Source organism: Terrapene carolina, unplaced genomic scaffold (genome assembly GCF_002925995.2).
Source record: "Terrapene carolina triunguis isolate 2854851 unplaced genomic scaffold, T_m_triunguis-2.0 Scaffold67, whole genome shotgun sequence".
In the NCBI taxonomy this organism is placed as follows: domain Eukaryota; kingdom Metazoa; phylum Chordata; order Testudines; family Emydidae; genus Terrapene; species Terrapene triunguis.
In genome coordinates, this window is record NW_020664418.1 from 21,654,487 (window position 1) to 21,681,105 (window position 26,619).

Here is a 26,619-nt window from a genome sequence, read left to right on the forward strand (position 1 = left end):
TTATTAGCAGACAGTCACCGGTCAACATTATCTAGAATTATATGAGAATGCTCTAGACCAGTGGCTTTCAACCTTTTTTTCATTTGTGGACCCCTAAAAATTGTCAAATGGTGGTGTAGGCCCCTTTGTAAATCTTACACACAGTCTGCAGATCCCCAGGGATCCGCAGACCACAGGTTGAAAACCAGTGTTCTATGGTAACAACAACCTTTTGCAGCCCCCTTAGACGTAGTCTACGGACCTCCAAGGGTCCGCGGACCACTGGTTGAAAACCATTGCTCTAGACTGAATTGCCCACTTTTACCCCTCTATATTATTCTCCCTATGTACTGCCTGTTTCTTGAAATGGTTTGTATTAATTTGCTTACTGTGTATGTGTAGTGGCTTTACATATCTGGGAGCCCATATTTGCCCTGGAGGGACTCATGGTGCGATCTAGCTCTACTGTGAAACTGTGTCCAGCTAGGTTTTCCAGAGCTGTTGAGGGCACTTCAGGAGTAATTCCTCCTTTCCCCCTGCTGAGAGACATAATTAATAAGTGACTATGCATCAAGTCCATGCAAGCTGCATAAATAAGACTGTAAACACATTTCATTTATTGGAAGGTGAAACCAGAGCAAGAAAATATAAAATCAAGAATAAAATAGGGCAGGAACATGTAACTAAGGCATAGTGTACACACACGCACACACTCTCTCTCTCTCTCCACAGAGGTTCTTTAATATCACACATTCCAACTGTTGCATTGAATTAGGACTGCTCTTATGTGTAGCAATGACCTTGCAATAGAGTGGGTAAGGGATATTTCCTAAGTTGAAAGCAACAGCACATTAGTCTTTGTAAGGGACAGTCTTTTAACATAGTCAATTTTGTTGCCGATTTTGATCTTGTGTCTGCATTTTTATTGTAGTTTTGTATGAGAGGACATTAAGGATTATGATTACACATCTAATACATTCTTGCATTATGTAGTCTACAGTATATCAAATCATGGGATGCTTCTGTGGCCCAATCTTTCCAGCTTGCTGGCCAAACATATTTTTTCAGAAAGTTGAAGAGCCTCCAAATCAATACTGTGGAATGCACGCCCTGCCTTGTTCTGCATTTGCTTTGGACCACTCAGGCAGTGCAAATGAAGCTAAAACCATCCACATGTCTCCTGCTGCTGATTTCCCCTAGCAACGAGGGTCCCAGTAGGCACATATCTCGGACGTAGCTAGTCTGAACGTGTCCCTCTCTGCAGCCAATGGTGCAACGGGCATTTTGGAAAGGGGTGTGTTGGAGGTAAGAAGGCAAGGGGCCAAAGCACACTCAGACTATCCCTGGCCCATGTGTGTTCTCAGGGGTCAGTTGGTAGCTGGTACAAGTTAGAACAGTCCCCAAGCAACTTGTTATTGCTTCTCCTCTTTTTCCCCTTTACTCAGCTGCCTAGGATAGCTGTATGGGGAAGAGGTACTTTGCTAGTCACTCCTCTAGGGTGACCAGATATCCCGATTTTATAGGGACAAGTTCCAATATTTGGGGCTTTTTCTTATATAGGTGCCAATTACCCCCCACCCACGTCCCAATTTTCACACTTACTATCTGGTCACCCTACTAGGCTCAGGCAGAGGCAGTCAGTTCTTGTCTCTCTCTCCCTTGGGTGCCTACAGCCCAGCAAAGAATCAGGAACCAGAGCAGCCAGAATAGCCTTAGGTTATGGGTAGGGATTGCTTTTCAATTCATAGTCAAATATACCTTTTCTTCTTCACACAGTCAGCTTTGAGGGTTACAAGTGGTTGCTGGGCCACAACTTGGACACCTCTGTAATTCATATGATAAAATTTCAGGAATGTCACTGTGTGTGTGTCTCTGAAGCCTACAATATCTGTAGAGTCACCTGATCTGGTCCAGGGGCCCTGTGCTTAACCTGTCCACAGGGACCAGCTACCCTGTGACAGTTAGTATCCAAGATACAGTTTTAAATACATCTCTACCCCGATATAATGCAGCCCGATATAACACTAATTCGGATATAACACAGTAAAGCAGTGCTCCAGGGGGGCGGGACTGCGCACTCCGGCAGATCAAAGCAAGTTCAATATAACGCGGTTTCACCTATAACGCGGTAAGATTTTTTTGGCTCCCGAGGACAGCGTTATATCGGGGTAGAGGTGTATGTCATGAAATGAGCAACGGTCCTGTAAAGCTGCTACTGAGCTCTCTATCAAGTCGTGTTAACACTCAAGGAGTTAGTTTCCAAAAGAGCGGTAGAGGTATTGGTATAATTTTTGCTATTGCACTTCATCAGATAGAAGTTGCTTTTTAAGCAGAACTATTAAGCGGTGCTTTGTATCTTTAAAAATTAAATAATAAAAAGTCAGAGGCAAAAGAGGCAGGATTCCAGAGGCAGGATGACCATAGTGGCTGGCTACAATCATAGGTGCTGAAACTAGGGGGCTGGGGGGTGCTGCTGCACCCCCTGGCTTGAAGTGATTTCCTTATATACAGGGTTTACAGTTTGGTTCAATAGCTCTCAGCACCCCCGCTATAGAAATTGTTCCAGCACCCCTGGCTACAAGTGAGTCAAGTGTGCCACTACCACAGCATTTAACTGCCCCTCTCAAAAGCAGCAGCGTATTATCGCCTAGGCCAACAAGGCCTAGGCCTAGGGCGGCAAATTTGCTCTTGCCCCCTCCCCAACTCCGCCCCTTCCCCAAATCCCTGGCCCGCCTCCTGCCCCAGGCGCGCCGCGCTTCACTCCTTCCACCTCCCTCCCAGGTTTGCCGCGCTGGGAGGGAGGGAGAAGCGAATTGCAGCGCGCTCGGAGGAGGCAGAGCAGAGGTGAGCTAGGGCCCGCGGGCGCGGGGAGTAACAGGAGGCCGGGAACCGCTCCCCGGCCCGCCCCAGCTCACCTCTACTCCACTGCTGCCGCCATCCCCCAAGCGCGCCGCAACTCCCCTTCTCCCCCCTCCCTCCCAGGCTTGCCGCGCGAAAGCGCTGGGAGGGAGGAGAAGCGAGTAGCGGCGCGCTCGGGGGCTAGCGGAGGTGAGCTGGGGCCGGCGGGCACGGGGAGTAACTCTTGGGGGGGGGGGCAGGGAACCACTCCCTGCCCCAGCTCACCCCTGCTCCACTGCCGCCATCCCCCGAGCGCGCCACAACTCCCTTTCTCCCCCCTCCCTCCCCGGCTTGCCACGGGGGAGCGGAGGTGAGCTGGCGGGGGGAGGGGACGGCAAATTTGTTAATCCGCCCCTGCTCAGAAGATGTGTCCCACTGTGAAGATTTGAGAAAGGGGGAGCTGAACATCTAAAACATCTATTATGAAACCAATAAACTGTGAAGGTGCAAGTGGTGGCATCAGGTGGTGTCTGAATGGAAGACAAACTGAATATATTACAATAGAGAGAGAAAAGTCGAGCTTGTCCTTAATACTGTCTTGCAAAAACAGAAATAAACCAGTTTGAAAGATACCCATTTCCATATGGGACTTCACTTAAGCTGCTTTTCTAACTCCCTCCCCCAAAATCCATGTAACTGGTAGATGAATGTAATGGTTAGGTTGAAAGGGGGGAGGGATAGCCTGCTAAACCCAGGGTTGTGAGTTCAATCCTTGAGGGTGCCACTTAGGGATCTGGGGCAAAATCAGTACTTGGTCCTGCTAGTGAAGGCAGGGGGCTGGACTCGATGACCTTTCAAGGTCCCTTCCAGTTCTAGGAGATAGGATATCTCTATTTATTAAAAAAAAAAAAAGAATAGCAGTGCAGTGGTTTCTATGAAAGGCCACATGAAGCAGGCCTCTTTGTTGCCAATGCAGATGTGTCAATATTTTATAAACCACAGACTTGTTAATATCAACTGAAAAATCATAGTAGCCACAAGCTGGCTGAAAAGCAAGAGAGCACCTCGTGCTCCTAGAAGGAATGGCTATTGATGGATGGGAATGACTATCGATCCACAGAGATGTCCTCCTATGGTAATCAAATGCCCCTTGATCTACTGTAAACATTTATGAACACCAAGCGTTAGGGTTTTAAATTAGCGGTTTCCTGGTCTGTGTTGAAGTGCAATTGAGCCGTCCCTTAAGAAATACATAGGTCTTGCATGTTTTAGGTGTTTGTAAGTCTACTTGAAGTGCTTTAACTTATCACTGTTATATTAGTACCAAAAATATTCTGTACAAGGCAGGTGACAGGTTGTTATTTCACAGCCCATAGAAACAGGAGTTGCTAAAAACAATAACTCGTTATTTCCAATTTTATCTCTCCCAAAGCTATCCAGTGGCTCTTTAAATTAAGCTATTCAAATGCGTATTTAATTTTGAAAAGACTGGTTTGGGTTGTTAAGCATGTACCAACTGGCTATTGAATTCATGTAGTATTACCAAGTTAATTTAGTAATCGATCTACAGTACATTTATTGCATATTGTACAATAACTTTTAATCCTGAATGACTGTTTTAATTGAAATTTAATGAGACAATTATGGTCTGATAATGAAATAATTGATTATTAAAGACACATTTATTGATGCTCACCAAAACTATTGTATGTGGTGTTTGTATGCTTCTACTACTGCAAGCAAGCTTCAGTATATTTATTTGTAATAATAAGCATTAACAGGCAATAACAGTCTGATTACACAATATCAAATTTGTATTTGAGAGCATTAATTTTAAAGGCATTGCCAGCTATCCTAATACTATAGATATTTTTCATCTTCTCTTGCAAATGGATTGTGTGTATGTAGTATTTTTAAAGAAAGTTATTTTAAAATAGCTATACACTGTTATAACATGCAAAAATAGTGGTGTGGGAAAATCATGCCACTGATTTGTGCAAACGAATTTCCTTATCCAAATTGCTGCTTATCTCATCAGTATCATTTCCAAAAGGAGGCGAGGATAAAGCCAGGAAAAGACATTATAAGTATATGTTAATTGATTGATCAGCCACCAACTGCTGACTTCATTAACTATGGTATTAATTGCAATTTTCACAACTGACAGCCTTTCAAAAAGGATGTGGGGAAATGCACAAACTAAACAAACTATTAGTAATCACCTACCCCATAGTGTTTTTACAATAACTAGTTCTGATCCCTTTGTTTACATAAAGAACATAAAGGTGCCCATTTAAACGCAAAAGAAATAATATCTGAAAACATGCTCCACCCAGCTGGCACACACAAATCTGTGAGCCAGGAATTCTGAGTCTCTAGTCTTGGCTTTGACACTGACTCTCTCTCTCTCTCTCTCTCTCTCTCTCTGCTTTAATTAGCTCACTTAGGGGCAAATTTTCAAATTTTATGTAGGTCTCTAAAGATGCAGGTGGGTGCCTAGTGGGATTTTCAAAAGTGCTTGAGCAGGTGCCTAACCTGCTTGGGTGCTTTTAAAGATCACATTAGGAGCTTATGTATATTTAAGTGCCTAAATACCTTGGACAATATGGCCCTTAACATCTCTGTATCTCATTTTCACAATCTGCAAAATCTACCTCATAGGGTATTGCAGGGATAAACTAGTTAATATTTGTAAAAGGTGAAAAGCTAAATAAAAATACTGACCGTGGGCTGGACTCTGCTCTCATTTACAATCATTCTACATTGGTATAACTACTGATTTTAATTGACTTATCCTGATTTGCATTAGTATGAGAGAGAGGATAATCAGGCCTGAAAACATTCCACTAATTCATTCTCCAGTATTTAGTCAGAAGTAAAAACAGAACCTTTGTATATTGGAGCTGACTTACCTAGGATACATGCTTTGTCTGAGTAACACAAATGGAACGCTTTTGTCTTATTAGATGTTTTTTGTAACGATGTAGTCTGTCTTCTGTTTATATAGTGCCAATGATCTTTAAATTAAACACAGTATTTGAGAATAGCATAAAAAAAATTAATCCAAAGTACTCTTGCTGTCTTTCATTTCAGCCTTGGGTATATTTGGAGAATGTTTTCAATGTGATTTCCCCACCATCTCTTCCTATCACAACTGCTTCATTTCTTCAACTTCTGGTTTTGCGAGTAGTGTTACATGGGGAGGATGGACTTGCAATGGGCTCTGAAAACCTCCAGAGTTATCCATCATCCCTGTATCCTCCTACATATGTGCGTTCAACCTGCCTTAACACATACTCTCCTGTTTTAACAGACACTTTCTTTTCAGGTCGACTGAACTGGTGGTCCACAGTGTGTACAAGTTGCAAACGTCTTCTTCCATTGGCTACAACAGGTGATGGAAACTGCCTCTTACATGCTGCCTCATTAGGTAAGGGAAAGTCTGGATTAGCTGCTTCTGGTATATAAAACCTTTTATTGAAGGTTTGCTACTTTTCTGTATTTCCATCAAAGGTTTATGGGTGCAAAGGCCTTTTGCTAAAAGGGTGCCTCTTTGGGTACATCCACTCTGCAAATAAAACCCTGCAGCAGCTAGTCTCAGAGTCTAGGTTGACTGACTTGGGCTCACGCTATGGGGCTAAAAATAGCAGTATAGACGTCCCGCTTGGGCTGAAGCCCGGACTCTGAAATCCAGCAAGTAGGGAAGGTCTCTTTTTAGCCCCATCATATGAGGCCCCCAGCCTGAGTCAGTTGACCTGGACTCTTGAGACTCTCTCATTGTTTTTTTTCTTTGTTTGTTTCTGGAGGGGGGTTTTGCAGTGTAAACATACCTTTATATAAGCTTCTCTATTCTTCAGCTTCTCCCTGTAGCAATGTTTGCAATAAGTATCTATCTATACAGCTTGCATGATGAAGGTAGAAGTTTTCAGCTTGCTTTCTAAGGTGGAGTTGAAACAGCAAGATAAACCCTAGCCTCTAAGCTAGTGTACATTTTCTATAATCGGCCTGATCCTGCAGTCCTGGTGCAGGCAAAACTCCTGTTGGCTTCAATGGGATTTTGGCTGCATCATAAACACAGGTTCAAGCCCATAATCCTCTGATGTTTGTTAAATGTGCATCCTACTATCATTAAGAATACAAATGCAAATATTTTTGGTGTGTCCAGCCTTTGGGAAGGATAATTGTATGGGTGAGAGAGATTAAGGTAAATTATACTCTTTCCTATGTATTTACCATTGATTTAAAGCAATGTTTTGTACAACTGCAAAGTTTTGTACAAAGGGCACCAAAAGAAAGCCCTGCGACTACATACTTGAAAGTGTAATATGCTGTTTATTTCCTAATAATCACTTTTGTGCTGAAATATTGCACCAGTAAGACTCCAAAAAGTGACCTTTCTCTTAAAAGCATGGTTATTTTGTAATCATTTTGCGTCACTTTGTTTTTGAAACATAAAGTAAGAAATAACAAGAAAACAGATTTGAATACTCTCAAAGTATCTTTTATAAATAGTGTTGTTTATCCAATTCATCTCAGCTACAAGGGATTGTAAATTATTTACAGCAATTGGTCAGGGCATTTTGACTTGCACACTTTGGAACAAAAATATTTAATGCCAATGGCTGGCAGTATAATAAATTAAACATGGCTGCCTACGGGTGCTTGTCATGGTGAGATCTCTGATTCTCTTTTATTATAGGTTACTATTCTCACTTACATGAAGACGTATATTTTTGTTATCTTAAGAGTTTGGAAGCCTGTGGCTGCTTGTATTTTTAGGCTTCCAATAGTCATGAGTGCCTGTCTCTTTACTGGGACTTAGATACCAATGGACATGTATCATCTCTGCTGCATGACAGTGCAAGCCTGTGGGTGTCTGTGCTTGAGATAGCCACAAGTGCCTGTCGTTATCCTTAGCACTCTGATGCCTGCACATTCAATTAACTCTGGAGCTAAAATGAAGACCTGTGCATTGAATGTTCATTTCCTTAAAGCAACGTTGAAGTCATGCAAAAACAAAATTACCAGACAACTCAAAGCCATAGTCAATTCTTAACCAGACTTTAAACTTTGCTAGAATTCAGCATTATTCTTCATTAGCCTATTTATGCTGACAGTTTTCATTAGGAAAGCTTGAAAGTAATGAATAGGAATCATTAGCTAGTAAGATTTATAATGTGCACTGCTTTTTTTTTTTTAGCAATGTTATTTATGTTTCATGCAACTGATTGTTTCTATTTCATAACTGGATCTCTGTTACTCGGTGCATTTTTGCACTCTAGGGATGTGGGGATTTCATGACAGGGACCTTGTGTTACGTAAAGCACTCTACACCATGATGAGAAGTGGAGCTGAAAGGGAAGCATTGAAGAGAAGATGGAGATGGCAACAGACACAACAGAATAAAGAGGTCTGTGTGGCCTAGAGAGTTTAAACCATTGTGTAACTGATATCATTTAGGGCAACATTTTTATTCCTACCTCTGAGGTTCTATGAAAAAGCTTTTGCTCTTACTGAATTCCTTGTGCATCTATTTTGCACATGTAGACAAATATTTCTGCATGAAAATCAGGCATGTAAAAGCAGATGAATGTTTACACCCACAAAGTTACATATGCATAGCTTTACACCTACAAAATCTAGGGCTGGTTTGGGGCCACCTGAATATTTGGGGCTCCAAATTTAAATATATTCTTTATAGAGGTGTTAAATGATTAAAAAATAATCACAATTGTAAGATTTAAAAAAAGTTTGGTTTTTTTACATAACTGCACTCAAAAACAAAACAATGTAAAACTTTAGAGCCTACAAATCGAAGAATGAAGGGACATACGAATGTTTAGCACATCTGGCACATAAATACTTTGCAACACCAGCTACAACAGTGCCATGCAAATGCCTGTTCTCACTTTCAGGTAACGTAAATAAGAAGCAGGCAGCATTATCTCCCGTAAATGTAAACAAACTTGTTTGTCTTATTAGCTGAACAAAAAATAGGACTGAGTGGACTTATGAGAGATAAATTGAAAAATACTAGTTCTTTTGTTTCTTTTTTACATTGCAAATATTTGTAATCAAAAATAATAATATAAAGTGAGCACTATACACTTTGTATTCTGTGTTGTAATTGATATCAATATATTTGAAAATTTCAACATCCAAAAATATTTATAATAAATTTAAATTGGTATTATATTATTGTTTAACAGTGCAATTAAAACTGCGATTAATTGTGACGATTCTTGTAATCTAGTTAATTTGTTTTGTGTTAATCGCATTCATTAACTGTGATTAATTGACAGCCCTAATTATCTACTGAAAATTACATTACAAAAAAATGAAGACTGTAGATTAAATCACAAAGGAAAAGAAAATGTCAGTTAAGGACCAAATCTCTATGCTGAGAAAATTGACCCAGATTTTGAAATATGTATTTTTAACTGTAATCCTCAAGTAGCCTAAAATTAGACACCTCACTTTTTTCCCCAAAAAATTTCATATCCAAATATGTGTTGGAAAAAGCTGTGTTTGAGGGCAAAGCCTTCCCCCATTGATATGGAGGACCAGCCTGCTGCAGATCCTCTAGCAATGGGGCCAGATATCTGGAGATCTCACATGGGCTCCACTATTGCAGAGAGTAGGGGTGATCAGCAGTGCAGTTTGCCAAGGAAGGAGTAGGGCCTGTGTTTTCTGCAACTATGCAGATCCACCAGCTGTTTTGCATTCATACCTATACAGCAGAGGCACAGAAACCATAGGGGCTACTGCAGTCTCTGATGCAGTGGTTGCTGTTGAGCAGCTCCGCTTTTATCCCCTTCCAAAGTTCCCATGGAGCCGTTTCACACCCAGTGCTCAAACCTTTCCAGCAGCACCCAACTTAGTTTCCCAGGCTGTGTGCAGGAGCAGGGTTTGCCCTTTTGTGCATGTCTCTGCTCACCTGATCACAGTGAGGGGGTTCAGCAATTCCTCCAACATAGTCATTACAAATGTGAAATCATGTGGCCATTTGCTTTGCAGGCAGCCAATTGTTGAACACAAAGGTAATTGGTTTTAGGATTTAGTTCTTGCCTTTATCTACACACACCCAAAATTTTTAAATAGAAAAGCCCTTTCATTTAAACAAAAAGTCATTCTGCCTGTGGTAAGGGGATACAGAATTCTTCTTTTATACCAGCTCATAGGGGAGCTGCTGGCATTGCTTCGCTATCTGGAAAGCAGAGGGAAGCAGAACTGGATCTCACCAGCACCAGTTCTAGTTAGGCTGTTGAAAGAAAATACTCAAATTTCTAGAGTTTTCTTGATTAACAGCACCTTTGGATAGCTTAGCTGCTGTTGTATTCAAAGCTGTGATGTGCTGTTCTGAGGTTCGTTCTTCTTTTCTCTCAGTGTGAGAATTTATGCTTCCATCAACGGCAAGACATAGTGCAGATGAATTAAATCAATAATTTTCCAAGTACTCCAGCATAAATGCTGGCTGTACACAGCTAACTGAACATGACCAAAAAGCTTTGGCTGGTAGTTGTGCTATTCATATATGTATTTTCCCTGCTTGCTGTTGGCAGCAGCACTAATGAGAGCAGCAGAACTGAATTACAGCACTAATAAGCCCTTCCTGACCCTGTCAATGGGAGACAGTTGAGCTGTCATTGGCTGGGCATTCTCTAGTCTGCCTGAAAACACAATGGACTGAGGTGCCTACCTGCCCTTTGTGCCTTTGGAAATCTCACCCTCCAATCTCCAGGGGAGTGGGACAGAAGGTATCACAAGTACTGCTGTCCCCGGCCTATCAAGGAAGGTCTGCAATGTAGAGCAAGGGGGAAAAAATTCAATAATTTAGTCACCATGTCGGTCGACCCAAAACTATTTGCAAATTTGTGTCAAGTTCATGAAATAGTTTTGACCAAACTGAAAAAAATATTAGTAATGCTGAAACAAAACATTTCATTTTGACCTGACAAAAAATTTCAGGCATTTTGACAAAAGCAAAGGAGGACTAAATTCACAAAATGTTGGTGGAGGGAAGAAATTGGTTTTGGTACTCTCCGGGGATGTGGGAGACCCAGGAGTCAACTCCCCCTCCCCCACCTCCTTTGTCTGATATGGAGAAAGAATTTGAACTTAAGTATCCTATGTTACAGGTGAGTGCCCCCTCCACTATGAGAGATTTTGGTATGTGGCTTTCGCAGTCTCTCCTGTTAAAGCTGTTCTATGTTGTATCAATTATTAAGTAGTCATTGGCGTGAGGACTTGAAGTTGGATTTCCTATACACTAGCTGAATTCCTTATCCACCAAGCTATAGAGTTACTCTCACCCGCTCAGTCTTTCATTGGCCCAGTGAGCATTCATTGTCATCATGAATTACTATGAATTTCCACTATGAGTGACAGTGAATAGTCATTGCGTCAGTAATAAGATCAAAGATCCTCAATGGCACCGGAACCTGAGAACCAAAATGGAAGGAATTTCACATGCATGTGAGATGACTGGATGCCCAGCTACCCAGTTAAACAATTGCATAGGGCACTTTTGCAGAAGCAAATTGAGAACCTCCAGCTGAAAATTTTATCCAAAATGTAGTAGCCGTCTTTGATCTGTTTTGATAATTTGGTGCTGTTTGATTTGAAAAAGTAATACTGTAATAACCCAGGGCAATTGCATGTCTTATTCAAATAGCACTATAAATGAAACACAACATATGTTAGTAGGACATGATGTCTACTATCTGATACTGGTGATATTTTTAACATCATATCCTGAAATATACTCTTCTCTCCCCTAGTCGGGTTTAGTTTATACAGAAGAAGAGTGGGAACGGGAATGGAATGAACTGCTTAAGCTGGCTTCAAGTGAACCTCGCACTCATTTTGGCAAAAATGGAGGCACTGGTGGTGGGTAAGTTGCCTTGTAACAGATTCTTATATCCTTTGCTTCTGTAGGATGGTTATACTAGCACATGCCCTAGAGTAGTACAAATAAATGAGGAATTTCGTGGGACATCATTCATCTAACTGTTGCATTTTTCATGTTGTATGCTAGAATACTTACTCTGTAATCGTGCCCATCATTTTATTGCAGCCTCCGAGTACAATGATTGATTCGAGCTGGTCAGATAATTCCAAGGTACCTGTCTCTGCAGCCATGCAGAAGAACCAGGGCTCCACGAGCCCCAGTTTCTTGCTCTCTGGAAGTAGTGTGGTGGCAGTAGAGTCCATAGCCAGGGAGATGGAGGGTGTGTGCCTTTCATCATTCAACAATGACTTCCCTGGGTTATTAAACACCAGCCAGAAAGATAGCCATTACTGGGACCTTGGACTTGATGCATGGAAAGTAGAGGTGGGTAGAAAATAAAAGATCTTCAGGACTCCATCAGAGAATCCCTCAATGTTGTTTTAGAAGGTGGTAAAGTGGTGCTCATTTGTCATCTTTTCACAACTCCTTATGTCAGATTCCTAATGATAAATTTGTTTTACAGCAATGGCTTGTCTAATAAGTGAGATTATATGACGGGTTTGCCTGTGATAGCAGGGAACTGGACTCAACCCAGGAGGTGTCTTCCAGTCCTATGTCTTATGTTCCTATGTTTGTCCATAATACTGTGCTGTCCAAAACAGGGCAAGGCCTTTGACTTGCACAGAACTTGAACTAAGTGAGATTTGGATGTGAGAGGTGCCAGCTGGTTCAACAGGTCATTAAAGGGTCTTGGTCCTATAGTGCCCTGCTGAGATGGCTGATCTGGGGGAAGTTAGCCAGCACTTATGTAGGTTACTTTCACCACAAGCAAGCGTAATCTCATCAAAACAGTGCATAGGAGGCTGTTAATAGGGGAATACATTCTAATATGAAAATACCATATCCCTGCCACTAGGATCAGAGCCAGAAGTCAGAGTTACAGAGGACCTGCAGAGTGAACTTCTTGGGGTTTTGGGAAGTGGGCTAGAGAGCCTCGTTTGGCTGCCTATTTGCTGATGGAAGGAGACTGAATTTAATCCTATAGTAGTAAATATGAAAGACATTTGAAATGAACTTGGGATGCCAATAAAGGATAAACCAGTGTCCAGTACTGGCACATTTCTTCTTGCAGATCTCTCTTGCTTTGTAGCTCACAGGCAGCAAACCTTCTAAGAGCATTGTTGGTAGTGTACAATGGTCATTAACTGTCAACAGTGTCTACTTTTAGAACATTGCTTTTCTTCTAATACAGTCTATTTGGAAAGGAAATACCGAAATCAGACTGAACTTTCAGCTGTCCAAATGACATACAGATATTTTACATGTTCAGATAAGCAATGAACAATAGATTTTTTGGACATTAAATTTGTGTGTATTCTATACAATGCATGTCAGGCTAAATCCTTCCCTCATTTATACCTGTGCAAACTCCCAGTGCAGTGAACTGGGTTGCAGAGAATTTAACTCAATACAGCCATGTGCTATCACCAGGGCCGGCTCTAGGATTTTTGCCGCCCAAAGCAAAAACAATTTTGGCCGCCCCCTCCACCCCCCGTTTTTTAATTACCCCCCCCCCCGGCCCCGCCTCAACTCCGCCCCTTCCCCAAATCCCCAGCCCTGCCTCCTCCCCCCCAGGCTTGAGAGACTGGGAGGGAGGGGGAGCAGCGGCGCGTGAAACAGCTGTTTCTCGCACCGCGGCCACTCGGAATCTCCCCCCCCCCCTCCCGTGTGAGAGCCTGGGAGGGAGGGGGAGACTCCGAGTGGCCGCGGCGCGGGCGCCGCTTCTCCCCCTCCCTCCCAGGCTCTCAAGCCTGGGAGGGAGGGTGAGTAGCGGCGCGCGAGCGGCAGCGGAGGTGAGCTAGGGCGGCCGGGGCACATTTTTAGGGGCGGCATTCTGGCGCCAGCCATGCCGCCCCTAAAAATGTGCCGCCCCAAGCACCAGGTTGTTTTGCTGGTGCCTAGAGCCGGCCCTGGCTATCACAAATGAAGCAAAGTATTATTACAGAGCATGACACACTTTTAAAAATCTAATTATGTTCTGAAGGCAGTTGGGTGGCACAGGATATAAGCCAGGGGCAGAATTTGGCCCTACAGAGAAAAAGTCAGTTGTGACATTACCACAAAACATATTCCAAAGTACCCAGATTTTGGGGGTTTTTTTGGAAGAACAAAAGGATTTTTTTTGTGTGTATATAAGAAAATACACTACAATAGATAGTTGTAGTCTCATAAGGCCTTTTGAAATCTACACACTACTTGAACTTTGATTCCATGTTGTTGTGCATTGTGTTACCAAAAGCCCTCAATGAAAATAATGAACCTTTATATTGCAGAGCTTGGTATAGTTTATTTTTTTCTGTCTTTGTAAACTGTTATGATTCGTCTATAATATAAATAATATTATCAAGCCAGAAAATTATTTAAATATAGTTTTCTCAAATTGAAATTGATTCGCTCTTTGTTCTGTTGAAGTTAACAGTGGGATTGTTGCTAGAGAGGTCACATCAGAGCATACACATCAATTTCTAAGGCCTTATATGATCTTTCTTACCTGATTTCCAAGTCTGTTCCTCTGGATTCGTTCTGCAAGAATGTGGTAGATTGCAGTTACTTTGATTAAACTCTGGAGGTTGTAGAATGAAACTGTGTAATGTCAGATGGGTAGTTATTGGGAAATATTTTCATTACAAGGCAATGAAAGTGGGTACAGCCCTCACACTTTGGCTCCCTGGGTGGTCATCTCTGTCAATATAATTGTGTACATTTTAATTAAATTAGCATATTGGAGCATACTATGGTACTTGATGAGGTTTAGGGTAAGACCAATTTCTGTGTAACTTACTACGAGCATGTATTTAATTTGAAGTATAAAGAGGTCTCCGTAAAAATGGAAAGAATAAATTATATTTTTAGACATTACTTAAGGAAATAAAACCATATTGTTTGTATAATAATTAAATATCCTTACTGCACAAATTTAATTGGATTCCTTATAGCTTTAGGACTTAACATGAAATAGCACTGAACGCTTAATCAAAGTGCACTTGTTCATGAAGTGCAGTATAGTTTTGTTTGCAATAGACCGGCCCTGAGAATACAAGAACTTTAATTTTCATACCTGAATAGGGGGGTGTTATAACTAAAGTCATTTATTCTCTATTCATTCAGTGCATTCTTTTCTCTAGTTGCTGTTTCCCCTGGAGAAAATTGCATGTTATAAGTAATTAGACAAAGTGGAGGCGTAAACCACAGTAAGGATAAAATATCTTTAGAAAAAGTGTTCCTACTCTCCACTGTGCTGAAGCAGAATATGACATTTTCTCAGCATTTTTAACCTTTAGATGTCAGGACTAAGGATTTCCCTGACACAACATTTTTATTTTTATTTTTTGCAAAATGTTTACTGACCATAGTGTGTATATATATATTTGTCCTTATATATAGAAGATAACAAAGAATAATTTTGCTCTTTTGTCTTCTGTGTTTCCTCTAAATCTGCCACAGTCTTTTAAAATGTAGTTCAGTACACATTTCTACTACATGCAGGTACTCAACACCAGTTCCCACAATCTCATTTTGTCCATCTCATGCTGTATGTATCTCATGGAGCACACAGCTCCAATGTATTCGGTTAGAGATGTGCTGAAATGGTGGTGGTTGTATTTAACAGAGACACACACCCCTTTTAAAAATTCTCTTTTCAGTAAGCTTCACCTCCCTCAAGTTTTTTTTAAAAGAAGTCTAATACCATTTGTTAAATCAAATATAATTTAGTTCAAATTGTTGTTAAATAGTGACATGTACTAGGCTTTTCTCTTGTTGGGGATGGGAGAGTAGCAATAGGAAATGGTCAACAAATCAGATGTGAATTACAATCCTAATATACACATTAAAAGAATAGTGAAGACTAACCAAAACTAGCTGAAGAAATTAACCTGTAAAAGTGTATAATTTTAGTACTCACTCTAACCATTCCATTGCAAGGAATATTGACTGAATAAATGATTCTTTTCAATGTACCATACCAAAAATTACTTCTTAAACTAATGCATCATCTAAAAGGGAAAAGAACTCTTCAAAGAATAATATTTTTGTCTGACAGTGTAGTGTACTTACCAGTTATTTACTGTCCTCAAATAATGTGCAAATCAGCCTTTGAATTATAGATGAGGTAATCTCCTTTGGTGCCAGAACTAACTAAAGCATCAGAAGTCACGTACCCATCAAAAGAAAACCTCAGTAACAAATGTGTTTTGATTTGTCACCACATCCACCTGTGAGTTAGTTGTATTTATTTATTTGTTGTGAGTCAAATGCATTATAAGAAATCTGCAATTGTCTGTGAACCTCCAGAGGTTCTTTGAGAATCTTCTTTTTGTCAGAGCAGATGCTGAGGAATTGAAGTCACTGAGCAGGAAGAAGATAAAGAGAATCGAGGAAAAGCTATGACTTGAGTTCTTGCCTCCTACACAATGAATCCTGCAGCCAGTTTAAATAGGATAATTAACCATGAAACAGTCATTGTTTCAGAAGTGATTTGTACACGTTGTCCTAAGTGGTCCCAAAAGGAATCTCAGATCATCAAAATCGTTTAACCAAAAGCAATAGGACTGAATGGAAGATCCAAAAGGGAACTGCTTCAGTTTGAGAAAAGGTTCTTACATTTTTTATTTTATTTTTAAAAAGGCCCTCACTCCCCTTCTCTCTCCCCAGCCCCCACCTCCACCTAGGTGCCCCTTCATAGATAGTTTTCAGTTAAAGGGCTTTAGTGACTAATTGGATTGTTATTATGACAGTTCCTTCACGGACAGATACTGGGGCCAGCCAAACGCTTGTGATGTGATTACATTTTCATACCTTGCTTCTTGCAAAGGGATGAGAAGATAACCTGGGAGAAGTGTAATGATTTCTTTTAACATCTTCGTCTTTCCATGACTCAAGTAGATTTACACTTAAAGCAGATTCTGTAGATGAATAGTATTTTGGTTTTAAGACTAACAGGAATGTTAGCTTCTAATTCAAGACGTTGTGTGCTAGATATTGTTAATGTTTTGTTGTCACTATTCTATAAAACCAAATGGTTTTAAGGGGTTTTGTTTGTTTGTTTTTAATCACAACAAGATACTCAGAATCTTCCCATGTGTCATCTTCAACACAAACATGAAGAGGGAAAGTAGGGAAAAATCAGACACCTAGTTAGGAAATAATCCTTAATGCACAGATGACTCAACTCAGGGGGCTTCAAACTTTAAGTCCTAGGAGTATTTCATCAATGTATAGGATGAGCTGCTTGCTACAGCTCGACACATTTCATTTGAAATGGAATTAACCTGAAAAGGGTCACTAAAATAGAATTATAGGATTGGAAGGGACCTTGAGAGGTTATCCTTGCACTCATGGCAGGACTAAGTATTATCTAGACCATTCCTGACAGGTTTTGTCCAACCTGCTCTTAAAAATCTCCAATGATGGAGATTCCACAACCTCCCTAGGCAATTTTCCAGTGCTTAATCACTCTGACAGGAAGTTTTTCCTAATGTCCAACCTAAACCTCCCTTGCTGTAATTTAAGTCCATTGCTTCTTGTCCTATCCTCCAGAGGTTAAGAAAACAATTTTTCTCCCTCCTCCTTGTAACAACCTTTTATGTACTTGAAAACTGTCATGTCCCCCCTCAGTCTTCTCTTTTCCAGACTAAACAAACCCAATTTTTTCAATCTTCCCTCATAGGTCATGTTTTCTAGACCTTTCATCATTTATGTCGCTCTTCTCTGGACTCTCTCCAGTTTGGCCACATTCTTTCTGAAATGTGGCGCCCAGAACTGGACATAATACTCCAGCTGAGGCCTAATCAGCACAGAGTAGAGTGGAAGAATTACTTCTCATGTCTCGCTTACAACACTCCTGCTAATACATCCCAGAATGATGTTCGCTTTTTTTGCAACAGCGTTACACTGTTGACTCATATTTAGCTTGTGATCCACTATGACCCCCAGATCCCTTTCTGCAGTACTCCTTCCAAGGCAGTCATTTCCCATTTTGTATGTGTGCAACTGATTGTTCCTTCCTAAGTGGAGTACTTTGCATTTATCCTTATTGAATTTCATCCTATTTACTTAGACCATTTCTCCAGTTTGCCCAGAACATTTTGAATTTTAATCCTATCCTCCAAAGCACTTGCAACGCCTCCCAGCTTGGTATCATCCGCAAACTGTATAAGTGTACTCTCTAAATCATTATCTAAATCATTGATGAAGATATTGAACAGAAACGGACCCAGAACTGATCCCTGCAGGACCCCACTCATTATGTCCTTCCAGCATGACTCTGAACCACTGATGATTACTCTCTGGGAACAATTTTCCAACCAGTTTTGCACCCACCTTATAGTAACTCCATCTAGATTGCATTTCCCTAATTTGTTTATGGTCATGCAAGGTCATGCAAGACAGTATCAAAAGCTTTACTAAAGTCAAGATATAGGTCTACATTGACCTAGCTCTGACTGTACAGACTTTGACAAGACTTCTATGTGGCAAAACTACTTAGAAAAAATTGTAATAAAATACTGGTTCACAAACTTTTTCATTGAATGTCCACATCTTCATGGAGAGATTTCCTTGTGGCCCACCTTCCCTCCACACCCATAGTCTCATACCACTGTTATGACAACTATGGTAACCAGGAGCGCCGCCAGCTTTTCTGCCGCCCTAGGAGGTGGAAGGTCCCGCCCCGAAATGCTGCCCCCTACAGAGGTGGCGGAAGGTCCCGCCGCCAAAATACTGCCGCGGTCGCTGCCCCCCAAATTGTAGTGCCCTAGGCGACCGCCTAGGTCTCCTAATGGGTTGCGCCGGCCCTGATGGTAACTGCACACAGTGAACAATTAATATTAAGGGAATATTTAATATATTTGTAACTGTCTGATAATAAGGGAAACAATGAGGTGAGCCATCACCATATGATCAGCCATCCATGCACAGATCATCAGCAAGTGCTGCATAGACCACAAGTGACCTACAAATGCATTTTGAGGACCTCTGCAATAAAATATGTAGAGCTGGTCAAATGTTTTGACAACTTTTTCTTAAAAAAAAAAAAGTTTAATTTCAACATTTTTCTACAAAAATAAGTTCGGTTCTGAACTGTAAATACAAACACAGAGAGATTTTTATTTCCTCCCTAGCCTCTGCACAGGACTCCTGCACTATATCTGTGCCACCAGGCACTGAGGCACAGTGTAGGGCAGGCTGCCATAATCAGCCCTACGCAACTCCCTTTGCAAGCCCTGTCTCAGGGGGCAGGTGAGGGGAAAGGACCAGGAGGGGGATATTCCAAACTGCACACACACTGGAGATTCTACATGGCTCCAAACAGTGGATTGGCCTATAGGCAGACCTCAGGAGGCTACTATAAATTAAAGTACACTTAGTGTTGCTCTGATTTATATCAGAAGCAATCCAAAATCTCAAGGGTATACAGGTGACTTAAAGCCACCTTTGTAGCTTCTACCCCTTGGCTGCATGTACTTGCTGCATTTCCTGCATCTTTACTTCCTTCTGTGTAAATTTGAATAAAGGCTTCATTGGTGTCTAGGTTCCTAATAGTCACCAATTTTAGGAGCCAGGATAAGTCCATCACTAGGAAAGAATACACAAGTGATGTATTTGAGTAGCTTTAACAGAGCTCGTACTCAGTGTGAACACCCATCTCAATCCAGAACAGCAGCCATTTTTCCATTCCATCATTTCACATGTGCACATTTTTTAAAATTCAGGGTCCAAGCATTTCTTATGATTTTTCAGGACTTCTAGTCCGAGACAAAACAGGGAAGTGAACCAATCTTTTTTTTAATATGAAAATGTGGCAGTTTGATTTTTGAGAAAAGCTTAAGGTCATGTCTTATTTTATCAGAGAATTTTTCTCATCCACTTGGTTACACAAAGTTCTTAATTACTGTAGTAAATAATTATCTTTTTTATTTTAATTGAGGCATTAAGGGGCAGAAAATCATGAAGATCATGTTGGTTTGTTTTGTGGCCTAAAGTTTAGTTGATGATTTATTGAAAAGCAGTTTAAAAGCAAATCTATAAAATGTATCCACATATTTACTGATCTGAAGAATGTGACAGTCATGAAGAAGTGCCCAGCATATTTTAGACATAAAATATGCATATACTGTATGTCAGACTGAGTAAGAATCATTCAAACATCGCTGCAGGGAATTCTTGCATCCTCCAGGGTGACAGGATCACATACACAGCCACTTAACCAGGGTATTGTCAGTAGGAGTAGTAGCAAGTTGTGAGTTTAAAAACAATTTTTTTTTAACTTTTGTTGATGTTGAAGAGAAAACAAAGGAGTGTTTAAAAGTGTAGGTTAGCATAAGTGTTTTATGTAGAGTCAGCTCATGTCCTTTATTTATTCTGGAGAATATGATAAACATCTCGTCCTTCCCCAACCTCCTTTCCAAATTCTTGTATAAGTATGTCATATTATTCTGGTAATTTAAAAAGGACTTAAGGGGAATTATCTCATTGGCAAGACAACAAGACAGAGAGGTCACTTTGCTACAGTCCATGTCGTCTTGTTTAATTTGGGAAGTTGCCTCCTTTGTAATCGTGTGTGTGTGTGTGTGTGTGTGTGTGAGTGAGTGAGTGAGTGAGATATTGGTTTTCTCCATTGGGAGATGAAGACTCCCTGAAATGCTAAGTAACAATCCAAGCTATTAAAACCTCCAATACTCTTGCTGGTCAGGAATTATGTTTGCCTCCCACCCCTGTGCTCTAGCACACCTGGCATACCTAGCCATATCAGATGCAGTTTAAAGCAACTCAGCATGTTCTAGATTTAAATTTACTATGATTGATGTCACACAAGACATTTTTTCAGTTTTAGTTGAAAAATACAAAAAACTAAGTGATTTGTTAAAAAAAAATCACCATTGATGGACATGATAGAGACTTAACTCAGAATACCAAAGAATTTAGTAATCATGAGGAATTAAACAAAAAACTTGTAAAATAAATGCATCTTAAAAGAAATTTGGTGTCGAGTGTGTTGTCTATGAGGGTTTACATAATGGAAAGATCATTTGGATGTTCCTCTGTCATGTTCCTGAGAAGGCCAGCCTGGTAATGCTTCTGCAAACAGACACATTACCCTGATAATGGTCTAAGTATCCAATCATTTTTTAACTGTTAAATGGGGAGTGACCACAATGACCTTTGATATTTTTACATTTTCTTTCATTGGTCGGATTAGTTCTGTAATTCATACATATGAGTTTCTTTCTATCCCTTGGTATTTGGAGAGCAAATGCCAATGGGAGATTAGATAAAATAGCTTCAGAGGGAATAGATATTTTAGTGCTATATTGTATTTCCTAGGCACTACTGAAATTTGTATTTGAAGTTTTGTATTTTGCTAGAAGCAAAATTTATAAAACAATCTAATTATGGTCTGTTCAGTTTCCTCAGAAAATTATACACTTGATATTCTCAAAGAATACATGAACTTCATGATCTATATTAGTGACAGTAATATTAGTTGTATCCGGAGGCCTCACTCATATTGGAGCCCCACCGCACTAGGTTCTGTTCAAATGCATAAGAACCAGCTATGGCTCCAAAGCTATTACAATCTGTGTAATGTTAGAAATAAGATGCAGTAGAAGAAGCTCTCTCTTTGGAGGATGGAAATTTGGATCCAAACCAAGCAATGATGTACCCATGGATTATGGTCCTATTGAAACTGAGTTGTATAGTCCTGTTGTAGTCCCATGCAAATGTAAGAGTCTTTTCAGGATCAGGATATTGATTAGTAGGGTGTTGCTGTAAGTCACAAGATGTTGTCTTTCAGTTCACACTTATGGCTGGGCTGAAGTCTGTAGTGCAAGATCATACTCTGGCTTATACATTTCAGGTGGGAGGTTGGGTGCATGATGTAGATCTCACCAAGGACTCCATTTTGGAAGAATTATAGAAAAAAACATTTGCTGGTTCCTGTGGGTAAATTTGTCGTCATTTCTACACAGTCCCTAAACAGCTAGACACAGATCCTCGGCCAAGGCTGAGGAACACATAATAGAGTTTAGAGGAAGTGAGGGAGTGGACAAAGGTTGCCATTTAACTCCTCTGATTCAAGGCCAGCTGCAAGCAAGGCCACTTCCCTGGCATAATTTAGAGCAATCTGAAGGCTGAACAAAGTGATGCCAGCAATCAGTGATCCCCAGAGACCAATATGGCAGCCTGGAATCAGGAGAGCATTAAGAAGCTGTGCAGATGCCTTCTTATCAGCAGCCACGCCCCTTATGCTGGCAACAGGGGTGGATTGGTGTAGGAGCCATTACACTGGATGATCCTCCCAGGACAGTGCTGGCTGTAGGACCACTTTGCACCAGCAATTTGGCATAAAGTAACTGCAGTACAGCACAGGTGCCAGGTCTGAGGGCCACATGCTGTGCGGTTGCTGAGTGCCCTCAACACCCATTGAAGCTAATGGTAGTTGAGAGTTCTTAGCACACCTCTCAGGATAAGGTGCTAGTGGGCTATAGTATAAAGAACAATAAGTAATATGATTTCATGAAGAAATATCTTGTCAACAAACTTGACTGCTCTTATTTTATAGAATTATAAAAATATACAGTATCTGCATTTTAGTGAAATATTTGATACATTATCATTCAAAAGTTTACTCTCAACTACCTTTAATTGGCTTGGACATAAGCACAGTCATATGGACTGAAAATTAATTGAAGGACCTTAAATAAAATGTAATGATGAATGGCAATGTATCCGGTTGAGAGGATTTGGCTAATTGAGTACTACATGGATTCTTGTTAGGCCTAAGTATTTTTCAGAATCTTCATTAATCTTCAGCAAAATCATGAAATTCATGGCTGATGGTAATGAGGAGGAGGAGATCTGAACACAGTAATGACCCAGAAACAATACAGTGTGGCCTAGAGAACTTGGAGAAGTGTGCTGGCCATGACAAAACAAGACTGAATGTGGAAAAATGCAAGCTGGGGGCTGTCACAGATCCATGGGTCTGCTCTGTGCCCTAGCCTGTAACCAGTCCCTCGGGAGTGACCCCTTAAGTGTGCCAGGCTCCAAAGCCCCATGCAGTTCCATAGGGGCAGGACTCCAAAACTGAGCCTTCAGGTGCCAGTGAACCCTGTCTACCTTTGTGGCTCCCAGCAGCAAGTCCAGCAGAGCCAGACTCCTTTGGGAGGCTTGTCCTTTACTCGTTCAGGGCACAATGCTCCCAGTAAGTATTTGCAGCAACAGCAGGCATCTTTTTCAAAACAAGATAATTTATTAGTCAGCTGGCATACAGAATCTGAAATTCCTCAGGTTAGCGTGGAGTAACAAAGGTTAAGACGGAACTCAGCCTGGCCAATGTCAGGGCTCTACCCAGCCAAGCTGCTGTAGAATTTTGGCCCTGTCTCTCTGTCCCTTTTTCCATGTGTGCGCACATGCATATGTGCTGTGTCTCTGTGAGCTCAGCTCTTAACACAGCCACCTGACACCTTTCTCCTTTGTTCTCATGCTTTGCTCAGCTTCCTTGCACAGGTAAGGAGAAAGAAATCTCCTTCCTCTTATGTGTTTGTCGGTAGGTGTATGTCGTGGCCACTGGGGTTTCCATTTGTCTCTTCGGCGCCTCCATTCAAGGTTTAGACTTTATTCAGCTTGTTAATGATTCTGGTTTCCAACCAGGCTGCTGAGTCACCACCTCATCCCTTCCCTGTATGCTCAGTGCATAGCAATGCAAAGCCCAGAGGAATACTGAGGCCTGCAGAGGAATCATAAAAATATTACCAACATTTCCAGATTTGTCATAGGGGCAAATAACAGGAGAGAGAAATCTGAACAGCATGAATGGGATTGTGAATATAAATTTTGAAGAGACTTAGTGATGTGATATTGAAGGGGGGGAAAGGACAGTGGAATTTTGATCATATATAGAGACATCATATCACTTGGCCAAGGAGGTCACGGTCCCTCTCTACACAGCTCTAGTGCAACTGCACCTCCAGTATTGCATTCACATCTGGGGACTTCATCACCTGGGAGATATTGACTAACTGGAGGGAGTTGAGAAAAGAATAACAAAAAAGATTAGGAGACTGGCAATATTGTTTTATGAGGAAAGAGACAAAGAGCTAAATACCTCTGTCATGTTGTCCTAGTACCAATGAATCTTTGGTTCTTTTTGGCTAAGCAATGATTATGGAAGAGACATAACAGTCTGCAAATATTGGAAGGCAGTAAACACCAAGGAGGTAGAGAAGTAAGGAATAATGAGAGGAAATTAAGAGCGAGAAAATGTAAATGGAATATCAGGGAAAGCTTTCTGACAGATTGAATAGATGCAAAAGAAAAGTGACATCCCCATTGCTTGGTACACTTATAAATGGAGTAGATAAAATACTAGCGTATGTCCTGAAGGGAACAAGCTACACTGGTAGGGAGATGGACTAGATATGTTCTGTGATTCTGAGGTTTATATAATACCAGCCCTTCAGCTTTAGTCTGCTCTTCATACATTTTCATTCTACTGACACTCCCTGAATTAGGTGTGAAGATTTTATGTGAATGTTTTCAGAGGGGATGCAAGATGCCAGGACTTTGGCAAGGTTACAATATTTGGACTGCACCTCTTAGTGCAATGCCCCCACACAATAGTCAATTATTCTCTCCTGACAAATATAATATAATGAAAATTAATATTAAAATGTGTATCTGAATCACTCTGATAAGCTCATGATTCAGATTTCCTCTGGAAAGAAATGAGCGAGTGGGTGCCAAAGCAAGAGGGAGTCGTGAGTGAAGAATACATGCTGCTCTTCAGAGTTTTATAGCATGCAGCATGTGTCAATAGCTTATAGACTGATCAGATGTTTCTTTTTTTCTCTGTTAATGCTACTTGTTCACATTGAACTGTTTGTAAATTTTCCTCTTCTTGTTCTATTACAAAATTCTATCTTGTGTTAAGTTAAAATCAGATTAAAACTGGAAGAAATTTGGCCTAAAATAGTGGTACAAGTCTAGTGCATCTATCCTCAGGGTTTTACGGTGAAGTCATTTTCTGGCAATGCGTTGTATGGTAGTTCAGGTACTGTACATGGCAATCTTACTATCACTCTGTCAAAATCAGACCGTAGCATGAATTTGAGCCACGCGTGTTGAGCCCTGATATTCCCACAGATATGTGATGTATGCTATCTAGACTTCAAAGAAGTTTTTTTTCTTTTGTGACTTTCTGTTTCCATGAAACATGTGGAAACAGTCCTAGTGCACACATGAGTAAAAACCAGAAATATGTGACCCTAAAGTTTGATGGGAAATTCTAGACACATTAAAAGAGAAAATATCTCCTCCTTACCCAGAGAAGAATATTCCTTGCCTTTGAGAAACTTATGATGTTACACTAATTCCTTCTGAACTGGCTTTTCAGGAGCATATGTAAACTCTAACACTGATTCGGAGGAAAGAATAGTGATAAAAATACTTATATCTAGTGCAAATGGTAGCTGATGATCTTTGTAGATTCATCCAAAATACTGATAGGGGAAATAAAGGAATATTTAACTGGTACTGCTAGAATTTAGACATTTCATTTACTTCTCATCCTTTTGGAAATGCTTCCGCAGATTCCATAAAATTTTACGATATGGTAAATGTGGTTGCTGTATATTGAAAACATACCTGAGCTCTTAGTGTGCTAAAAGTTTGTTTTATGTATTTGTAAGCATTTTGGGGCAGGAGCTGTCTTTTTGTCCTGTGTTTGTACAGTGCTTAGCACAATGGGATCCTGAGCTGGGACTTCCAGGTGCTACTGAAAGACCACTTATAATAATAATAATAATAATAATAGATCATTTAAAATAATAATCTCCATCTCCAGCCCAATTGTGGGCTCAGAACTGGATTCTGATTTGTTTGGTTATCATATTTAGATTGTTATAATGTGGCTGTTACCATGGGATCTAAGTACCTTTTTGTGTAAATAGATGCATTTATTTTTGGCACTTCTTCCAACTGACAGATGTCTTTTGCAGACTAGCTAATCTCACTGTAAAAACAACCTGAATTGTGAGAGCAATATTAAAACGGTGGCATATTTAATCATAATAAGGTTCCTGCACTGCATGTTATTTCCACATGATTTTGACTTCTGAGCTCTATATAGCATACGACATTGATAGTTGTGGAACAGACCCTATTACCAGTTCAAAATCATTTCTGTTAGATTTCCTTGTGTTCTTAGATCACCGGTGAAACTTCTGTTAGGACATTCAGTGACACTATTGTCTGTGGTCTGTTCTCTCCTTTACACATGGAGATTAATGCATTTAACTCCCTTTAATACTAACAGGAATTATGGCTGAAGTCCATGTCTTCAGCACCAACCATACCAGGAAATGGGCTTTTGCTTAGTGGACCAAAGTGACCAGTATGGAGATTGTAAACTCTGTGGGGCAGATTCTGTCTTTTGGTCTATGTTTATATTCTATCTAGCACAATGGGGTCCTGCTCCACAACTGGGGCCCATAGGTGCTGCCACAAGACAAATTAATAATCATAATAATGATTAATAATAACTAATAATCCATTTTCTCTCTCTTGCCTCCACAACCTGGATGTCAGGCAAGGGGCAGCTATACAATTGATTGCAGCCATTACTAATAGCCCACAACATTCCCACAACCCCACGTGGGATTAGTAGCCAATGAATTCACACAATTTGGAGATCCGTTGGCTACAGACACCCATAAACTTCCTTGTCAAACAAAGGGTAGAGAGTCTACCTCCATGGTTGTTCACCTTTTCACTCCACCCCCACATCAATC

At 40.6% G+C, this 26,619-nt stretch overlaps 1 protein-coding gene across 1 annotated transcript in view; it reads left to right on the plus strand.

Moving 5' to 3' along the window:
• OTUD7A (OTU deubiquitinase 7A) overlaps positions 1 to 26,619 on the plus strand; it is a 74,423-nt gene that overhangs the window by 10,990 nt on the left and 36,814 nt on the right. Inside the window, exons 3-5 of the mRNA XM_029910746.1 lie at positions 6,146 to 6,247; positions 8,100 to 8,227; positions 11,598 to 11,710. Coding sequence (XP_029766606.1) covers positions 6,146 to 6,247; positions 8,100 to 8,227; positions 11,598 to 11,710 — 343 coding nt within the window. The remainder of the gene's footprint in view (positions 1 to 6,145; positions 6,248 to 8,099; positions 8,228 to 11,597; positions 11,711 to 26,619) is intronic.